Raw genomic sequence first — 19,377 nt, 5'->3', positions numbered from 1 at the left:
TCATTTCATAATTAAATTTAGAATAATGGACTGAAATTGAAATCACAAATCTCATCTTTGGAAATTGGTAATTTTATAATTTTGATTTGGATTTGAATTTTAAATTTTCAAATTTAAATTTCAGACCTTCGGGTCTAAAGTTGAATTTTAAAGATTAAAATTCAAATTTCAAACCTTTGGGTCTGAAATTCAAATTTCGTCATTGTCTTCTTGTTTGATTTGATTAAATTTTGGAAAAATGACACTTAATAATCGTTCTCAGAATAATAATAATAAAATATATATTTTTTACAAATTGTATACACTTTTTTACTATCAAATATAAATAATTTATCTCAGTGGACTAAAATTGAAAAAAACTCTTAAATTTTTACTTACTATATTATGGTAATTATGCGCCAATTTGCCTCAACCCCTATCTCACGAATCGAGAGAAGGGAACATAATGAAAAGGACACCGTAAAGGAATTCGGAGATGGTAGGTTTGGCCATTGTGTACTCTATGGTTATGAAAGGATAGTAAATGTTCAAAATTATTGAAGTACAATGCAAATTCAAAACCCATGAATTATTCATGAATCTGAACTTGTAAAGGCTCAAGAACCACGAAACATTCTTGAATTCTGTACCAGTAAAGATTCAAAAATCAAGAATCGGTCCTGGAGTTTGTGGCAGTAAAATTTTAAAAATCATAAATCGTTTTGAAAATTCAATAAATTTGTAAACTCCGATATAGTTTACTTGAGTTTCACTTGTCAAACATTCGAATTCAACCATCAATTGCTGGAGTTGTGTTTCGTATTTTAGTTGGGGGCAAAAACATTAACTTAGTTGGGCTACTAGCTACTTTGCCGGTGCATATATAAAGATGGCTAAACTCTAACAGCCGGTCCAAAAGTGGCTAAACTAACTATTTTTTTCGAGAATGCTCTTATGGTTCTGCTATTTGTTCATTCACTTTTTTTTAGGGGCATTTTCACAAATGACCTTTCGAGGATTGAGAGTTAAATTATATCACGTGTTAGTTTAGTGGGCTAAGGCTTAATATGTTTGGATTTAATGAAGCTTTAAATCTTAATTGTTCCTATTTTAGCCATTACATGGGTTTATTTTTTAGGTTTGAATCTTATTATTCATATCTCATTTGTTAAGTGTATTTATATCATTCTTTCACAAATCATTTAATGGGTTCTAACATATTTGAATGATTATGACATATAACAAAGTCTTATGAAGATGCTATCCAACAACAACAATAACAACAACAAATACCTAGTATATTCTCACGTATGGGGTATGTGAATGATAGTGTGTACACATGCCTTACCCTTACATGATGAAGGCTGAAAATGCTATCCATTCACAAATTTATGTAAATGCGACATTTTACCACAACATTATCCATTTTTACTACTATTCACTATTATCGTTGCTGCCACCCCTAGTCACCGCCATCTATGACGCATGACCATTATCTTTAACCACAATCATCACCACCGTCAAACACCATAGTCCACTCGTAGAATTACAAAGAGTATGTTATTTACTATATGTATAAGGTTATATTAAGACTAGTCTTAGGGTACACGCGCAAAATTATTATTGTTTTTTTACATAACTATTATTATTAAATATTTAAGTTTAAAAATAAATATTAAAAAGTGCAGTTTTTAATAATAAATATTGACCATATTTAGCTAGATTAATAAAGAAAAATATTGTAATTAAATAAGTAGTATCACTTTGATATTGTGATGAAGCTCTATCACCATGCCACCCTTTCTTGTGAAAGTTTATTTCATGATTATTTGTTCTATATTATTATTTTATTTATTTATTAATATGCGGGAGTACAATATTTAAATGAAATCTTAATAATCTATTGCACATTTATTAGAAAATCTAATAAGGCTAAGATTCTTTTTAAAAGGAGGGCTAAAATAAAAATTTAAAGGTCCGCCACTTTATTCTATCAATTTAGTTGTTTGTATGATTTGTACAAACTATGTTTAAAATGAAGTAAGTTATATTGTAGATTGGCTTTAATAATACGTAATAGTACTAAAATAAATACCTTGACCAAAACAATGAAAAGGAGTAGACCTTCACAACCGACAAAGAGACGGCAGAAAAGAAAACAAAAGCAAAGTTCGATAAAAGCTCAAGAAAAAATATGTAAAATCTTATTTGATTTTAAATTATTAAATATTAGGAGTTTAACTCTTTGGAGTTGTCCTGTTGGTTTGAAGTGCGTTTATCCATACGAACCTGGGATTGATTCTCTCTCAATGCCTTTTGGCTTGAGCATGTCGCATAAGACTTGCCTAGTTCGGTTTACATCCCATGTGGTTTGCAGACTATTACACATGTGAGGTTTACATAGTGCGCACAAAGTGTTCACCACAGAGTGCTCACCCGAAGAGCGGAGGCTATGACAGAGGTTGTAACGGCTACGGGTTTCCCCTCTCACCATTTTTTTTTAGGAGTTTTTACATATTTCAAATAAGAAAAGCTTCAATAGCTAAGACTTTAGTTAATTTTAAAATTAAACATATAATTAAACGGTAATGGTATTTAATGTGAAATTTATTTATTTTATTAAAAAGAATAAACCAATTGTGTATAGCCTTCATAATTATCATAAAAATATTTGTTTTCACTTATAAATAAGAATAACCTTATATACAGTAAAAGTGTTGTAGTGCACATCGTAATTTATATCGTTGCATTATTTGTTACGTAACCCAAGATGTAGTGCATGTTAATCGTTGAATTAAAAGTATATTTAAATAACACATAAAGTCTCAATTCACATTACAAAAGCCTTTGTACAAACATATATGCGCACACATAACAAAATACAATCGATTTAAAATAAAATGAATATATGATAATATTAAACGATAAGACCTAATACCATTAAACTAAAATAAGTCGGTTGAAATCCGTCTTATATAAGAGTGAACAACAAAATTATTATCATAATTACTATTTTAGAGTGATTCGAATGCAACTGTTCATCTAACATATAATATGAAAAAGCTGGAACTATCAAAAAAATAATATTTTAGTATAAATATAACAAATTCGTATCTTTATAACTGACAACCTAGTAAATATTATTCAAAATAAAAAAGATACCATCACTGCTCATTCAGATACAAAATGCATTAGAAAAAGAGGAGGAACATAGAGAGTAGATTAAAGAAAAAAGAGAATCTTGATTACCATCACAGATAGTTACCTTTAGGCAAAAATTAATTATTGTATAATACACAATAGAAAAACATATATTATAATTTACAACTGAAGATAATTTTAGACTAATAATCATACATGATATATTGTAAATAAAAATTAAAAGTGACAATCACAAATAAGTTTTTTTTATAGATATCCATACTATCATGAGTTTATGGTAAAGAATGTGGCATATTGACTTTTTTTTGTAAAAGTGTTCACTTCATCCTTATTTTAAATGGCTTTGATTTCAATACTTTAATCCTAAGATAATTTTGATAAAAGAATACTAATCCTAAACTAACATTAATTGGTGATATTTTATTCGGTTATGGTAAAAGAATACTAAACCTAAAGTAACATTAATTCTAGAAAATTAAAGATTAGACTTGTATCCTACGATAATTGTGATAGGAGTAATAGAATACTAAACCTAATAATATTAACTTATTTTTATTTGCTTTTGGTTTTAAAATTTTGGGAAACCAAAAAAAAATCTCCTAAACCTAACAGGAGACATTTAATACTCCTAAAGGTAAATGGAGTTGACAGTGAACGAATTGTCCCGGTGTGAATTGGAATTGAAAAATCAAAAATTTATATAGTAGGAAAATTATTAAATTACTATCCCTAAATAGTAGGAAATTAATTAAATAATTATTCTTAAATAGTAGAAAAACAATTAAATTATTGTTTTATCGGATGTGAACTTTATTTTAAAAGGTTAAAAAAAACGAACGATATTTTGTTAAGACCGTTCGTGTTTTTAATATAGTATATTATAGATTAATGAGAGTTAGTCAATACAGTAACTCTTGCTAACCTAAAAAAGATGTTTACACTATTATACACCCACAAATCAATCTATTCTATAGTAATTGCAAATGCTAATCCATTCAATTTTCCAAGATAATAATATTATACTACTACTAACAAATAGAAAGAGAAATAAAAAGACAAAAATGATATTCATGTGACTTACAAGCAAAATTTAGGGCAATAATTCCAGGTGGTCAATCAGAGCAAGCGCCATAGCCCATAACTCCAACAAAATCCAAATCTCCAAAACCTTCAAAGGGCTCAGAGAAAACGCAATCGTTCTCTCTCCCTTTCTCCTCTTACCTCCGCGCGATCTCTCTGTATTTCATCTTCAAGGTATGATTTTCTCCGCTTTTGATTCCCTGTTTCCACTAACAATCGTTACTGCAATTTCATTTTCTTCACGCGATAATTATTACAAGCTCCGCATAAATAGATTTTTTCAAAGCATAAGGTAAATAAGTAAAATAGACGGCTATAGTGAAAACAGTCCTAGATCAATCTTCTGAAAATGAGGCGTAATTGATTGTATGCAGAGTTTAAGTTATATACATCGTCATTCAGGTCACTTTTACATGTTGTAGTAGGTAATCTGTCTTATTTTTCAGGATTACAAATCCCACTTTTTATGGAGACTTAACTGTAAATATCCTTTAGGTGACATGATAAGGTTATATTTATGTGTTTCGTTCTTTTTTACAACTATATAATAATATCCTCGTTTCGTTTCCGGTTCATTAATTGCTGAATGAGTATTTTTTTTTCTTCCATTGAGTTCTTCAATTGACACATCACTTCTGTTTGGGAATTTCTTCCTAGTTCCTATAGTACTCAATTTCAGAGCTACTTCAATTTCTTTTTATTCTTTTCTAGTTTTCAGTTGTTTGATAATTTGCTAATAAAAGTATATTACTAAATAATCCCATCATAATTTAATCCCCGTATTATATAATCCCCACATTATAATCACAGTGACCTGCTCACAAACCAAACGGCCCCTTGGGGCTTTTGGCGGTTTTAAAAGTCAGGTTACTTAAAAGCTAATTAGTGCTAAGCGTCTATAGTAATTATTATTGGTAACTAGAAAAACAAGGTAAGTAACCTCTTACCAGATAAACTACATTGATACTGCATATACTTTAACATTGTTAGGCTATATAATTTTAATCCATTTACAAGTATGGATTTTTAACTAGTGAAGTTAGCATGGAATATCAGCTTTACATGAACTTGTTTTTTTATTGGAAATGGAATGTTGGGTTTGTCAAAAATATTTTGCTATTAATAGGGCTTCAAGCTCTATTTTTGGTAATTTAGTTTGGTATTTAATTAGTTTCTTCTCAAGTTCAAAATACAATGTTGAAATTTTTGTGGTTTTCTGCAGCGCTGAGTTTAACGGTCTTTTTGTTGTCTGTTTAGTAGGTGGCAATGATAATAGATAGCTGGATCTGTTAAGCACCACGTGGATACATGATCATCGGCTTTGTTTGCATTCGAAGTCCAGCCTGTGCCTGATTGTTTGCGTGAAGGGTCTTCTGAGAAATAGAGGACCCTTCAGACAGTATTTTTTGGGTTAGCTTCAAGTTGTTAGCTATAAGATAAGTTCGGTTGCATAGGCGGTCAGGGTAAAGGTGGTCACTTCGATAAACATGCCAGCTGTACAAAAGCTTTATAATGCCTGTATAGCATCACTTTCTCCTGATGGACCCATATCAGAAGATGCTCTTGAGAAAGTTCGTTCTCTCTTAGGCAGGTGTTCTGAATTTTAGTCTCTTTTTTTAATTTTGCTTGAATGTTGGCCACATGTATAGATTTCAATCAGCCACGCGGTTTAGTTGATTCATTTGTGTTTTCTTCTGTTTACTCTATTTATTTCTACATGTTGGTGAAGGTTGTTTGGGGGTTCTGTAGTATAACTTTTGATATGGAAATGTTTATTTATTTATTTATTTTTTGCGACGAAATGTATTGCATTGACATCTGGAGAATGCATAATAGTACAAAAATTGATCCTTTTTTTTAATTTTTTTTTTAGGTCCTTATCTTTTGTTTAGGATTTGGAGTACAATTATGTATCATTTCTATATTTGAGTAGAATCTCTTACTTTTGCACTAAATAGATGTAGCACGTTTCTCTTTGAAAACATTTGTAAATGATTATTCTTATGCCATTTTGAGGTTGGGCATGGACACTAATTTTCTGTCGGTCTTCCTCAAATTGATAAATCCGGTGTTTGTTGGTAGTAATACATTAGAAAATATGGGGTTTTAGCTACTGTCTGCAGCCTGGGCAAATGGGGAAATATAGTATCAGGCAAAGGACAAAAAATTATTGTCTTGTTGCGCTTAGGGTGTAAATATGCTTGTATAAACTAGTCCCCTCTAAACAAAACTTGTTGGAGAACAAATTCAAAGAAAATGAAATATTATGCTAGTTGTACTATGCCTACAGAAGATGAGTGCAGCATTGCCGAGCAAATGATATGTTTAGCCCTCTTTCATTAATAATGGGTTTATCTATCTTTTTTTTCTTTTCAAGCAAACTAACATGACCTGTTGAATCCTATGAGTATTCAAAACATTTTTCATGCTCGAGCTCTCTGCTGCCGCCACATAGTATTGTGAAGGAAATATCTTTATCCCGAGACTAATAACTTTGATATTATCATTTTCATATTTAAGATCTCCACTTCCCTTTTACAACGTAGGAGGGTGAGGGGCCTTCTTCCTAAAAAGCCTTTCCAACTGCCTCTGCGCCTTTTGAGCTAAGGAGTTGTATGATGTTCACTTTAGCACTGTTTGAGCTTGAAGGTTCTTGTCTGTCGAAAATAATGTTTGCTCCTTGCCTCTTGAAAAGTTTCTTGCTCTCCCACCCCCTTTTATTGGATATGAGAATAATTTTATTGAAGTTGTGGGGAGAAACCACTATCCTTCCGTTGTTCATAGCATCGGGGCTTATTTTCTGGTTTTGTCATTGCATTTTAACTATTTTCTAGTTCTTATGGTGCTATTATTATTTCTTTGGCTTCTGTTTGATGGTACTAATATATTGTCCCTTCCCTTCTCTTCTCGTCTTTTCCGTCTTCTTGAGCCGAGGGTCTTTCAGAAACAGCCTCTTCACTCCTTCGGGGTAGGGGTAAGGTTTGCGTACACACTACCCTCCCCAGACCCCTGGGTCGTTGTTGTTGTTGTGGGGAGAAACCTCGTATACAAGAAGTATACGAAAAATCTCCCACCCCCTTCAAAATCTTTCCCAATCTCTTCCAGTTTCTGTGATCGTACTACGTATATTTCATGGTCAATTATGCCTTTCAATTTTATACCTTAAGTGTCTGCATTTAGTTTAGCGCATGATATTTCAATGTCATTCCAACTTCCTTATTGTTGATTAGTTAAACACGGAGATTTAAATGGAAGTCTGATTCTTTTACGACTTGATTAGGAAACTGTGGAGATTAAATGAAATTCTGATTCTTATACGAATTTGCACGGGCATCTTTGAGGCTCTACTTTTTGGAGATTTGTGTCTTAAAATGGGAAATTAATTGAGTTTAAAGGATTTTTGTGTGGACTGGGCTGGTTGATGATTTAGAGAAAAGAAAGAAACATAGGGCTATTTGGGCACTGAAATATGATGACTATGAGCAGGTCCTTCTAAAATTTATACTCTCTTTTTTCTTTCATATTCGAGAAATCCCCGAGTTCCAATGGCTCACGGTTTGAAACTCGGTGGATAATTGAGTCGCCCCTCTACCCTTCTTTACTCAAGTACAAGGCTTTTGTTTGTGGCAAGGTTCGAACCTATGAAATGCGCCCAATCCACACATCCCATGCTCTAACTACTAGACCAAAGCCCTGGTGGCCTTTTAAAATTTATTCTCCAAGTTTATTGTTATTCTAGAATGGAGGTGCTTACAAATAATTATAAAGCCAAGTTACTCTCGTTAAACACTAAAATTAAGGTCGCAAAACTTTTTGAATGATAGTTTAAATAATTAAAACAGTGGAAAATTTCTCCCACTGAACTCATTATGCATCAGATTTAGGGATAAGGTTGCATTTCTACAAATGCTTACAAGTCTCTGCAGATTTTCTTCAAATCGCTTTTTTGTTCAAGAAAATGTCACCAATGTTTCTAGATTTTATAGCACTAGCTAAAGAAGAAATTGGGTGTTGCTGATTGAGGTTTGAAAAGAAAAAGAAATCAAATTTGGGTTTATGATGTAGAGATGTGGAAGTGTGTATGTGGGATCCGCAATGAGATTTGGACTATTGAGAGCTTGAGAGGAGGATGTTCTATGATTATACTAAAGATCATTGAAACAAAAGCCTGAGGATCCTTTAGGTTTTATGTGAGAAACTACTAGGGGAGTGATCTTGACTGCTGAAAATCTCCGAAAGAGGGGAATTACACTTGTTAGTTGGTGCTACATGTGTAAAAGCTCAGGAGTAGAAGTTGATCACCTTATGTTGCATTGCCCTGTGTCCTCAGCTTTGTGGAGGACAATCCTGAATCTCTTTGGTGTCCAATGGGTGATGCCAAGCACTGTAAAGGAAATGTTATATAGCTGGGGCGGTTTTCGTAGAAGAAGAAAGCAAAAGGCGTGGAAATTCGCTCCGTTAGCTCTCATGTGGGTAGTATGGGGGGAGAGAAATAGGAGAGCTTTTGAGGACATTGAGTCTCCTTTTTCACATCTTAAGAATAGTCTTTTATCTTTGATCGCTTTTTGGTGCACTCACTTAGCCCCTACTTGTATAGAAGATTGGGCGTCTTTTGTAGATAATCATGTTACTGATGTAAATTCTCTACGTCTTTGGTATACTTTGTGTACACGGGAGTTCTCTCTCTTTTGATTAATACAATTTACCTTATCAAAAAAAAAAAATGTGAGAAACTACTAGCTAGTTGCTATCAGAATGACAATGACTAGTATGACGCTTGCTTGTCAAATATTTTCTAACAGATTTTCTTTCATAAGAGGCAAGAAAGTATTTTGGTAACAATAGGCATACATGATTGCTGTAGGATTTCATATGGATTGCTTGTGCATCTCCAAGTCACCTTACAATTTGTGGGCTCTTAGTTGGTTAGAGAACAAACTACATATAGTTCTATGGTTGGAATTATAAGATTTGTGAGTACAGGGAGGACTTCTAATTATTGTTAGTGCAATGTGGAAGAAAGGCAAAAAGTAACTCGAGTACGACAATGTTATTAAAGAAATTGAATTTAGTTCACCAAAATTACATGAGGTATGTCGGGTGGGTGGGAAATGGAGCTGAGATTCTTAAGGAAACTTAATGAGGTGGATGCATTATGATATGATCGAATGATCATAGGGACTCCAAAATGTTGTTGGAGAGGATTGGTCTGTTCCTGTATCAGAGTGATGGAGTTGGCTAAAATGATACACAATTAGATCAGACCTATGTGGAATCATGCATGTTTACCAAGTGTGATATGTGTGTGATATCTAGTTTTAGCAAGTTTTTAAAACTCTGTTCCAACTCATTTAACACTGGTACAATGAGGCCAATGAAGGGTCTGGTTGATTAGGATAATCTGAAGAAACTTCCGAAGATGAATGTCCAGCTCCTACAATTGAATCATATAGTTTGTTTTATGGATAAGTATTGATCAGATTGTTTATTAGATATCCTGCTTAGCAACAATGTCAGGTGGATAACATCCCTTTAAGCTCTCTTCGATGTCAACAGTCTCTTACTGCAAAGAACTCATGGATGTTATAGCGCACATGAGATAGAAAAATCAACACATACATTTTTAGCAACTGAAGCACAAATGAAGAACCAAATACTTGCGGCCGACACCAAAAAGTCCAGTAGCCCTATTTCATTTCTCCTTTGTGTGAAAGAAGGAAAAGTAACAATTTTAAAACTTAAATTAGTCTATAAATGTATTCCATCTCTTATTTATCATGAAGTTACTAATTTTGTAAGCTGTCATTGATGTCATGCAACTCCTGGGAGGTTGTATAGGAGCTCTTTTTTCTTTTCTGTGATGGTGTTGGTTGGGTGTTAGATTGGTGCTGAGAAGGTAGAGATGAAAAGGTCTCAGCTCTCCGTATGAAGCTGCTATGCTAGTTGGAAGGTGATTGAAGGAACAAAGCTGTTTTTCTGGATCTATTAGTTAAGTTATATAGAGAAAATAAGGAAGTTGGGATTGGGGAGTAGTGTTAAGAAATGAAGGGATTAAGGTCCATGATGCTGTATAAAACTTTTCCTTTTCTATAAGGATGCTAAATTTAGGAAGTAAATGTCCTCCTCCTCCAATCTGCAACCTGAGCCAAGTCAATTTGGTTTGATGCGGGTTTCATGAAGAATCTGTTCATTCCTGAAGCATTTTAATGTATTATCATTCTTTTGTCAGATATTGCATAGAATTGCAAAATTCGCAGTTTTAAGTAATTTTTTTGGAGACTTAATTCCTTAGTTTCTATATTCTCATGTGTATGACTACTATCCGTTGAGACTATGAGGTGCAGTGTCAGATATTTGTTGAATCCTTTGCCTGATACCCCAGATTTATATTGCTCTATTCTTGAAATTCTCATGTAATTGGTATGTCGGCTGCTCATTTTGTTTCAGACAAAATCAAGCCTTCTGATGTAGGTCTTGAGCAGGAGGCACAACTTGTCAGGAGTTGGAAAGGTACCATGCGCGAGCATAATGGGGGTCTACGATCGATCCTGCCAATCAAATACCTGCACATACATGAATGTGAGAGCTTCACTGTAAGTGTTGCCGTACTTTTAGATTTTTTTTATTTATTCCATTAGATTGATGATGTTGTGCTATAAGGAGAGATATGAAAACTGCATAATTGAGATCCACTAGCCTGTTGAATGTTCTTACAGATGGGAATATTCTGCATGCCACCTTCTTCAATCATTCCTCTACATAACCACCCGGGGATGACCGTTTTAAGTAAGCTTATATATGGTTCCTTACATGTGAAAGCCTATGATTGGATCGATAGTCCGGGGCCTTCAGTTCTACCCGAAGGTATGTGCTATTTGAAGTGGATGTTTTGCACGAAAGATTTTTAGGACTTTCTTGATGGAGATGATATGCTCTTTTTTGAAATATCATTTCATTGCAGAAGGTGGAGTTGTCTTATGTGATGTTCTGATGTTCGGTTAATTTGAAGTTACATCAGTGCTTGGATTTATTCTCTGGAATTTGATTAGTTGGCAGGCATTCTTTTCTCTATTTCGCTTGGACTTGGCGTTCTTTGACTGACCTTTCTTTCTTACTACTCCAATTGGCAATAGATTGTGTTTCAGTGTGTTTAAGATACTTAAAAAACATTTTGTTTTTGGTGGTTTCGTTTTGGCCCGGTGATGCTCTATATCATGAATTCGATAACAAAAGGTCCTTGTAAAAAGACTAGGGTAGTAATGGTTCTTTAATAAGAGTTATTGGTTCTTTTTATAGTAAATGTCGTATTCGAGGGTTTAATTCACATCCTGTGCGGAATTTGTATTTCATTGCACAAATGATCACAGTTAAGTTCAGTAGACTAGCACGGCCAAGGGTTCTCTTCGCGTATCTTGCAGAATTTTGTATCTCAATAGTTTTGCACAAAGGTGAACTGTGTGGTTGCACTGCATGTAACTAAATTGCTTATGGAATATTAATTCCTGGACAAATGGTGACTGTTAATATCTGTCTCACAGAAAGGAAAAACGAACAAGTTGAATTTCCTTTAGACTCAGTACTCAAGTCTAGAGTCTTGGAACTATAATTTATTACCGGAGAGAGCTGGCCATGTCATTTGGCTGGAAGGAGTTTCTTCTCTGGAACTGTTTTGATTGGGGTCAATTGTCATGCAAAATCTTGATCTTAGGTTATGCTGGCATTTACTATGTTCGGTACCTGTTTTAAATGGTTTTCAGGTACAAGATCAGCTAAGCTTTTTAAAGATTGTGAGATGACTGCTCCATGCGGGACAACTACTCTGTATCCAACGAATGGAGGCAATATTCATTGTTTCAAAGCTATAACCCCTTGTGCTATTTTTGATATCCTTTCTCCACCTTACTCTTCCGATGATGGACGTCATTGCACTTATTTCCGAAGGTCTCCTCGAGGAGATCTATCAGGTAATAACTCTGGTGCCAACTTTTTTATGAATATGAACATGCAACTGTATTACAAATCTTACTTTAAATGCTTTACATCGTTAAGGTGAACTCGAGGTGGATGGGAAGATATTCTCAGAGGTGACTTGGTTGGAAGAGTTTCAACCTCCTGATGACTTTGTTATTCGTCGAGGGCAATACAAGGGTCGTGTTATCAAACCTTAGGATGGTTCATTTTTGGTTTTATCAATCATTTTTTTAATGCAGTGAGTAGTTAATTTGGGATGAGGTGAATTTATAGTATGTCTCAACAATGTGAAAATAATAACCGGTGTTCTCTATAGAATAGGGCATTTCTGATGTACATATCAATATACCGTAACATTATTTTACTGATCTCGCATTAAATTATTGCTTTTAAACTGATAATCAGACAATTGGGAAACCTCACTTTTCAGCACAGCAAAGTTTGGTTTAGTTTTAATTCTGGTGAAAGAGTTGTTGTGTTGTTCTTGTATTAGTGATGTCGAGCAAATACTCTGAAATTTAGTTCGTAGGTATGAAGTCGTTTTGTTGCTCTCTCACAGCATTTGGCGCATGGATATTAGTAATACATGGATTTATACAATTAAATTGACAAAATTAACACTTTACAATGTGAACACATCAAAACCAAACATTTTTGACCATTTTTTTGCGTTATTAAGTAAGTTTTGCATTACTTGTCTGTACATCAAAGGAACACATTTTAAATACTAAAATACATCAAAACCAATAGAGCAGATTTGACCTGTGTTTTGGTTCCTAAAGCTAGGTAATGCTTTCTCTTCCTTTTTTTCTTGCATTAAGAAATCCCCTGAAATTATCAACTAACTGACTATAAAGTCGAAGGCTAATGGTACTTGCTTATATCTCATTTCAAGAATCACTAGATTACAAAGCTAGCTCTTCAGGGTTAAAGCAAACAAATATCTAGAGCTAGTTGGCACACGGTTCGAAACTCAGTGAATAATGAGTCTGATTATCTACTCCTCCACTTAAATGATAGGTTTTTGTCCAATATTGATACATTTACCTCTCATTCGGAAACAAGAAATTTCCTTCAATTATGCAATTGTGAGGTAGACTACTTCATCATCGCTCCATCACATAAACAAGAAACTATAATTATAGGTTATGACTTCTCTACAAAATCTCTCAACCCATGCAAGGGATTAAGTTGAACTTACCTGTACAACAGAACTCTTATTCCATCATGTAATTACAGGATATGAGTTGGCAGTTACAAGCCCTTTATAACTTAAGAAAGGAAGTGCAAAATCTACAGAGCAAACTATACATTATTGTTCACCTTCACACCCATTGTACTATTTGATTTGCACAAGAAAGCATGGGAAACAATCAGAGGACTACAGAAGCGTTAACATCTTCCACTGAGCTTCTTGTATATGTATCAAAGGCCCTGAGTTCCTGATAGATTGGTGAAATTCCAAGAACAGAAATTAAGAAAAAGAGAACACGCTTAGATAATCAGCGTCTCTACCTGCACAAGGTAGGGGTGAGGTTGCGTACACACAACCCTCCCCAGACTCCTATTTGTGGGATTACACTGGGTTCGTTGTTGTTTTAGAACACGCTTAGATAATATATCAGATGAAGAGAAGAATACATAAACTTATACATTGGAAGAAATAGAGAATTTACCTCAGAATTTCACAAGTGCTGTTGCTTCTTTGTCATTTTAACAATTGTTTCCCACTTGGGATCACTAGATAGTGGCTTACAAGACTGGTTATTAGTATTTATTCCTGTCCCGATATAGGACCGTGAAGGTGCATTCTTTGTGGATAACGAAGGCAAAGTGCGGCAAAGCCATGAATCTGATGGAGATTTTGGTAAAGGTGGTGGAACAAGAAACTCCGGGTGCACTTTGCATGAATTTTCCACCTTCTCTCTTCTTAAAATTGGCTTTCTGTTTTTTTCTCTAACGTCAATCTCAGGCTTTGTTAAGGTCATTGCCTCTTGGCAACAGTCTTGAGCTTGACCGGTTGCTGTCAATGCTTTCGTCTCCCTTCCATTGCTCAAATTTTCCGCTGAATGTGGTGGACTGAAGTCAACTCTCCTTTGAAGATATGACTTTAATGAGGACTTCTCGGACGAATCAAGTGAAGAATCTACAAATGGTTTTTGTTTTATTATCCTTTCAAGTATCTCAACGTCCTCGTGTTGTAAGTTAGATGGTTTTCTATCCGGAGAACATGATATCTTAGCTACAGATTCCATTTTATGCACAATATCTATGTACAGAGTTTTCTCTACAACAGGAGTTGACAGATCTACTTCCCTGCTATTGTTCTGATCAGACAATAATTCTTGAAAACTTTGGCAGGTATTTTTCTGCAAGCCCAAGCACTCGACCTCGCGATTATTTGCTTCTGTAGTACTTCCAAGGATTGCTTTATTCTCACAAGGATCATTAGCATAAGTTGAATTGACCTCATTCTCTGTTCCGCTACAAGAAGCAGTAGACGAGGATGCAGTTCGCGTTCTACTGACAGGAGACACGGGTACTCGAGTTCTAACACTCATTCCAGGTACAGGATTCAGAAGACTAAATGAACTTTTCAAGCAAAAACGAGGCAACAGTCCACAAACTTTATTAGCTAAATTTCCATTATCATAACAGTCATCATCACTTTCTTCTTCTTTATTATCATGAGCTTGGGCATGATAAAGTGTAAAACTAGGTCCGTAGCGCAATTGAGGCCGTCTATCCCCATTTAATACCTTCTTTATCTGTCTTGATTGATCCCGAACAGGTGGTTGCTTCTTGCGAACATAGTAAGGTGTTTCCGAAGTCTTGTCTGAAGCCATGGCCTTAGCTGCTGGTAGAAACCGGCCCATCATCAAATCCTTAGCCCGTAGATCCGTTAAAGACGTTCTAAATGGTTTTGCATTCGGCTCATCATATCCACTTAAGCCACTTACATTACAATTTAGGAAGGATGATTCAGTTCTTGAAAGTGTATCCCGGGCATCCAAATATGTTTCATCACCATCCTCTGATTCAATATTTTCCTTATCCTCCGTCATTTCTTTTGAGCTGTCAAAACTCTCAATCTTCTTTATATTTTCATCCAGATAGTCGCAACTCGGCTTTGCATTTAGAATATTTCCTGTTTGAATCTTTGTACTTTCGAGAGCTTTTTCAAAATCCTGGTCATCTCTTAACTTCCACCCAGGGGGAAGCTTTGGGATAGTAGGAGGATTTTCGGTGAAACAAGTTTGTGGTCCGCGCTCATCCTTAGGTCTTCCGGGGCTATCTTCCCAGAGGAAAGGTACCGTTCCCGGCTTCCCCACTAGGCCCGACTTCAGTTCTGATTTGAAATGAGGAGGATGTGTCATAGCACGAAAAGAATTGTCAATTGTCTTTTTCTCATCTCTCTGGGAAATCATTGCCGGAGAGATTCGTCTAACTGAGAGAAGAGGTTGATTAAACTTCAATTGCTTGTCCTCCATGTGATTCATTATCAACTTAAGACCGCCTTATTTCTGCATGTTCAACCATCAAACTGTAACAATTTTTCTATGCATGACAACAAAAACAACAACGGCAAAGTAATAATGTAACAGGCACCAACTACTCGCTTTCAAATTGATGTTAGTCCTCAGAATTGTACATAATGAAAGAGTAGAACTGATTTTCTAACACTTCCATTTCTTCTCAAGAACTGACAATTAGTTAAATTGGTTACATGTCTTGAAAGCAATCGTTGTAAATGCATACAGGATCACATAAATGGTTCAAACTAAAACACACTGTAGATCCATAGAGGTATATTCAGAGCAATTCCATTGGCCATTGACAGATACATTTGGAAGGGGAGCCTTGGTGTAACTGGTAAAGTTGCTTCCATGTGACCAGGAGGTCACGAGTTCGAGCCGTGGAAACAGCCTCTTGCATAAATGCAGGGTAAGGCGGCGTACAATAGATTCTTGTGGTCCGGCCCTTACCCGGATCCCGCACATAGCGGGAGCTTAGTACACCCGACTGCCCTTACTGACAGATACATTTTACAAAGCCTAACTATACAATATTGAGGACCTAATTCCTTCAATCAATAAACTAATGCCTCGATCTAAAAAACTATTAATTTGTAAACACCTTCCCTCGAAACCCCCTACCAAGAGTGTTGCAGTGGCCTTTACCTAAATTGCTTCCTTTCTGACTCAAAAAACTCTTTCAATCTGTTGGTTGGAAGGGTGCTATACTTGACTTGTCGCCTAAATTCCAAATTATTTAGGATCAACTATATGAATCCATTGTATTCTTTTCACTCTAATCATGTCCATTTCATTCTAATACTACATAATTTTTCTCTTATTTCATGTTAGCATATAACTACACTAGCATACAGACCTTTAACCAGAATAAACCAACAACAACAACAACAAAAAACTCAGTGTATTCCCACAAGTGGGGTATGGAGAGGGTAAGGTGTACGCAAATCTTACCCCTTACCCTGGGAGGCAGAGAGGTTGTTTCCACTAGACCCTCGGCTAAAGAAAAGATGAAAAGAAGCAGTGGCAACAAGCGATAACAACAACTATATAAACAACTATATATTAAGAAGACCGAAGCGAAAGATAGCAATCATACAGTAGGTAGTGACAACGATCTAAAAGATACCATATTAACACTAAAATCACCGGTACGGGAAAGAAAACCAACTCCATACTTCGTGTTCATTGAATCAAGATACTTAATAATTCAAATAGCCCTTTGGAATCTACATTTTTAACAACCAATATATTTTCATTTAATGGCTAACCGACCTCTCCAAACTCCAATCAATTTCTAAGCACATCATAACTCAAAAAAGAACATAAACGAATGAAACATGGCCATTTGTTTGTGTTTTGTTTTAGCATAATGTGATTTTGCAAACTCGGTTTTGAGTTTTTCCAAAATATGTTTGTTTGAATTGCAACAACAACTATTATGCCTCAATCCCAAGTAGGTCGGAGTTGGATTTGTTTAAACCTTTTTTTGAAAAAAAAGTTACCTTTCGACAAAGGTTCTCAAACTCAATTTGTCAAATCTTTCAAAAACTCAAGAATTGAGTTTGCACATTTTCAATTTTTTTTTGGTTTTTCACCAGGTATCCGCTACCCATATTGGAGCCCGACTAAATTCGAATTTGCGCCGGGAAGTCCCACATTGGGGTATAAAGCGCTCCCTAACAAAGTTGATTTCATACCTAGGACTCGAACCCGAGAACTCTGGTCAAGGATGAAAGAGTACTTACCACTCCACCACATGGTCAAATAAAGTTACTCCTAACTTTTTCCGCAAAAACAACTCAAAAAAACAGAGTTGCAGCAAAAACTGAAAAAAAAAATTGCAAACTTCATTTTTGGAACTTTTCAAACAAACAGAGGTGCTCAAATTTTTAAAAATAAAATTTAAAAGCCCCCCCCCCCCCCCCCCCCCCAAAAAAAAAAAAAAAAAAAAAACCATGATTGTTGGAAAAGATTGAAACCTGAAGAATTCTTGAAATTCAGTTACTTAAGCCCAGGAAAAAAATGAAAATTTTGGCATCTACTAGGAGCAGTGATAGGCATATCAATCCAGCAGGAAATCCTCTTACAAAACTGAACCCCAAGATATCAAAACAAGGAAAAGACTGATAGCTGCACATAAAAAACAACACATGCAAGGGCCAAAATTAAAAAAAAAATCAAAAATTGAGAACTGGTTAAAAATATAGAATACCTCTAACAATTGGATGATGATTTTTTTTCTTGAAAATGCTTCTTCCTGCCGAATAATTGCACAAAAGTGTCATGTATACATATCTATTAGAGGGGAAAAAACAAGAAGAAAGAATATCAAAACGTGAAAATTGAGCTAAGAGAGAGACAGAAGCAGAGAAAGACAAGAGAGGTGAGCTAAGAATATACCAGTAAAACACCCTCTTACATAAAGTTTTTAGATTCTCCAATAGAACAAGTTAAAGAGCTTTGTATCAATGGAAATATCCAATTTGTTTTGTTAAAATCTTGCAGTTAAGTAACGAAGAATCAGTGCGGTTTTTGACATGCATTTACTTCAGTTATATACATTTGACTTTGTCTTCTGATCACATGTTATATATCATGTGATAGCATTTATTTAGAGGTCGTTTGGTTCATGAAATAAAGAAAAATATTCCGGGTTGGAATGTGGGATTATTTAAGGGGTATTATTACTTTTAGCCCGCGTAAGAAATTATTTATATTTGGTAGTCGAAATTTTTTATAAAATTTATATAATTTTTGTATATAAGATATAGAATGTGTGTGTGTGTGTGTGTATATATATATATATATATATATATATATACAAAAAAATATACAAATTATATATATATTTTTTGACTATTATTTTTACAGTAGCTATACAATGTCATTTTTCCATTATTTTATTTAATCTCGTGTTTGTTCGAATTTCAATTTTTGGTATAAACAATTTCAGGATGAATTATATCAAAATTTTGAAATTATTTTTATACCACATTCAATGTGAGTAAATAATCTCAGAATTAGCTATCCCAGAATAAATAATCAAATGACATAAATATACTTCTCCATAACTCTTTTTGCATAGTCCTTTTAAGAAAATCAACATTAAAATTTATAACACTAATAGTTATTCTACTTTATCTATTGTGAAATTGAACCCATATTTTATATTATATACTGTATATCTCATTTTAATCTATTGAACCAAATTTCTATTTAAAAATATATATCTACTAACTAATCATATTTTATTTAACTCACCTATTATAATTCACATATTATAATTCTAGTATAACTTGCTTCTTAACCAAATGATCCCTTAAGGGAAAAGATTTAAATTTACTTTGCATATTATATGGAATTACTCAACTCTATTTATTCTTGTTATTAACTGAGTTTCAACGTAAAATGGGTAAATTAAAAGGGTGTAATTTCAACCCTTAACTTCTACTTTTGTTTGAAAAAACCCTCAAGCTGGAGCTCCATTCAGGGTCAAGAGTGAAAAAAAGAATATTACACAATGATGAGGTAATACTATTTAATTAAGAATAAAATTGATCAATTTTTTAGACCCACGTGTTGGATTGCACTGAATTTATTATTGTAATTAAATTTATCAATTTTAAATAGTATAAGGGCAATTTTTATT

General features: G+C 34.3%; 2 protein-coding genes and 1 long non-coding RNA gene across 10 annotated transcripts; 2 read left to right on the top strand and 1 right to left on the bottom strand.

Annotated features, from left to right (window-relative positions):
* Positions 1-4,219: 4,219 nt before the first annotated feature.
* On the top strand, positions 4,220-12,593 carry LOC104097982 (plant cysteine oxidase 4). 2 transcript variants are annotated; one of them, XM_009604618.4, is made up of 6 exons: positions 4,220-4,395; positions 5,482-5,808; positions 10,669-10,814; positions 10,938-11,085; positions 11,979-12,185; positions 12,271-12,593. In XM_009604618.4, the coding sequence occupies exons 2-6, from the start codon at positions 5,709-5,711 to the stop codon at positions 12,387-12,389; spliced, it is 720 nt and encodes a 239-aa protein (XP_009602913.1). In that variant the 5' UTR covers positions 4,220-4,395; positions 5,482-5,708; the 3' UTR covers positions 12,390-12,593. The 2 variants fall into 2 exon arrangements, with proteins under 2 accessions (XP_009602913.1, XP_009602912.1); XM_009604617.4 differs by having other exon boundaries at positions 5,479-5,808.
* On the top strand, positions 5,815-9,897 carry LOC138896750 (uncharacterized). Its single transcript, XR_011410156.1, has 2 exons — positions 5,815-5,969; positions 6,095-9,897. It is a non-coding gene; the product is annotated as an uncharacterized lncRNA (long non-coding RNA).
* A 785-nt stretch (positions 12,594-13,378) lies between the features above and the next one.
* Positions 13,379-18,293, bottom strand: LOC104097983 (uncharacterized). 7 transcript variants are annotated; one of them, XM_033656568.2, is made up of 4 exons: positions 18,129-18,292; positions 17,941-18,023; positions 17,708-17,858; positions 13,379-15,716 (listed from the first exon to the last, which is right to left on the bottom strand). In XM_033656568.2, the coding sequence occupies exon 4, from the start codon at positions 15,690-15,692 to the stop codon at positions 13,878-13,880; it is 1,815 nt and encodes a 604-aa protein (XP_033512459.1). In that variant the 5' UTR covers positions 15,693-15,716; positions 17,708-17,858; positions 17,941-18,023; positions 18,129-18,292; the 3' UTR covers positions 13,379-13,877. The 7 variants fall into 7 exon arrangements, with proteins under 7 accessions (XP_033512459.1, XP_033512460.1, XP_009602915.1 ...); XM_033656569.2 differs by having other exon boundaries at positions 17,941-17,985; XM_009604620.4 differs by lacking the exon at positions 17,708-17,858 and having other exon boundaries at positions 18,129-18,293.
* Between the last annotated feature and the right edge of the window lie 1,084 nt (positions 18,294-19,377).

This window comes from Nicotiana tomentosiformis, chromosome 8 (genome assembly GCF_000390325.3).
Source record: "Nicotiana tomentosiformis chromosome 8, ASM39032v3, whole genome shotgun sequence".
NCBI classification, from domain to species: domain Eukaryota; kingdom Viridiplantae; phylum Streptophyta; class Magnoliopsida; order Solanales; family Solanaceae; genus Nicotiana; species Nicotiana tomentosiformis.
Note: the sequence above shows the minus strand (reverse complement) of the source record. Positions and strands in the feature narration are given on the sequence as shown.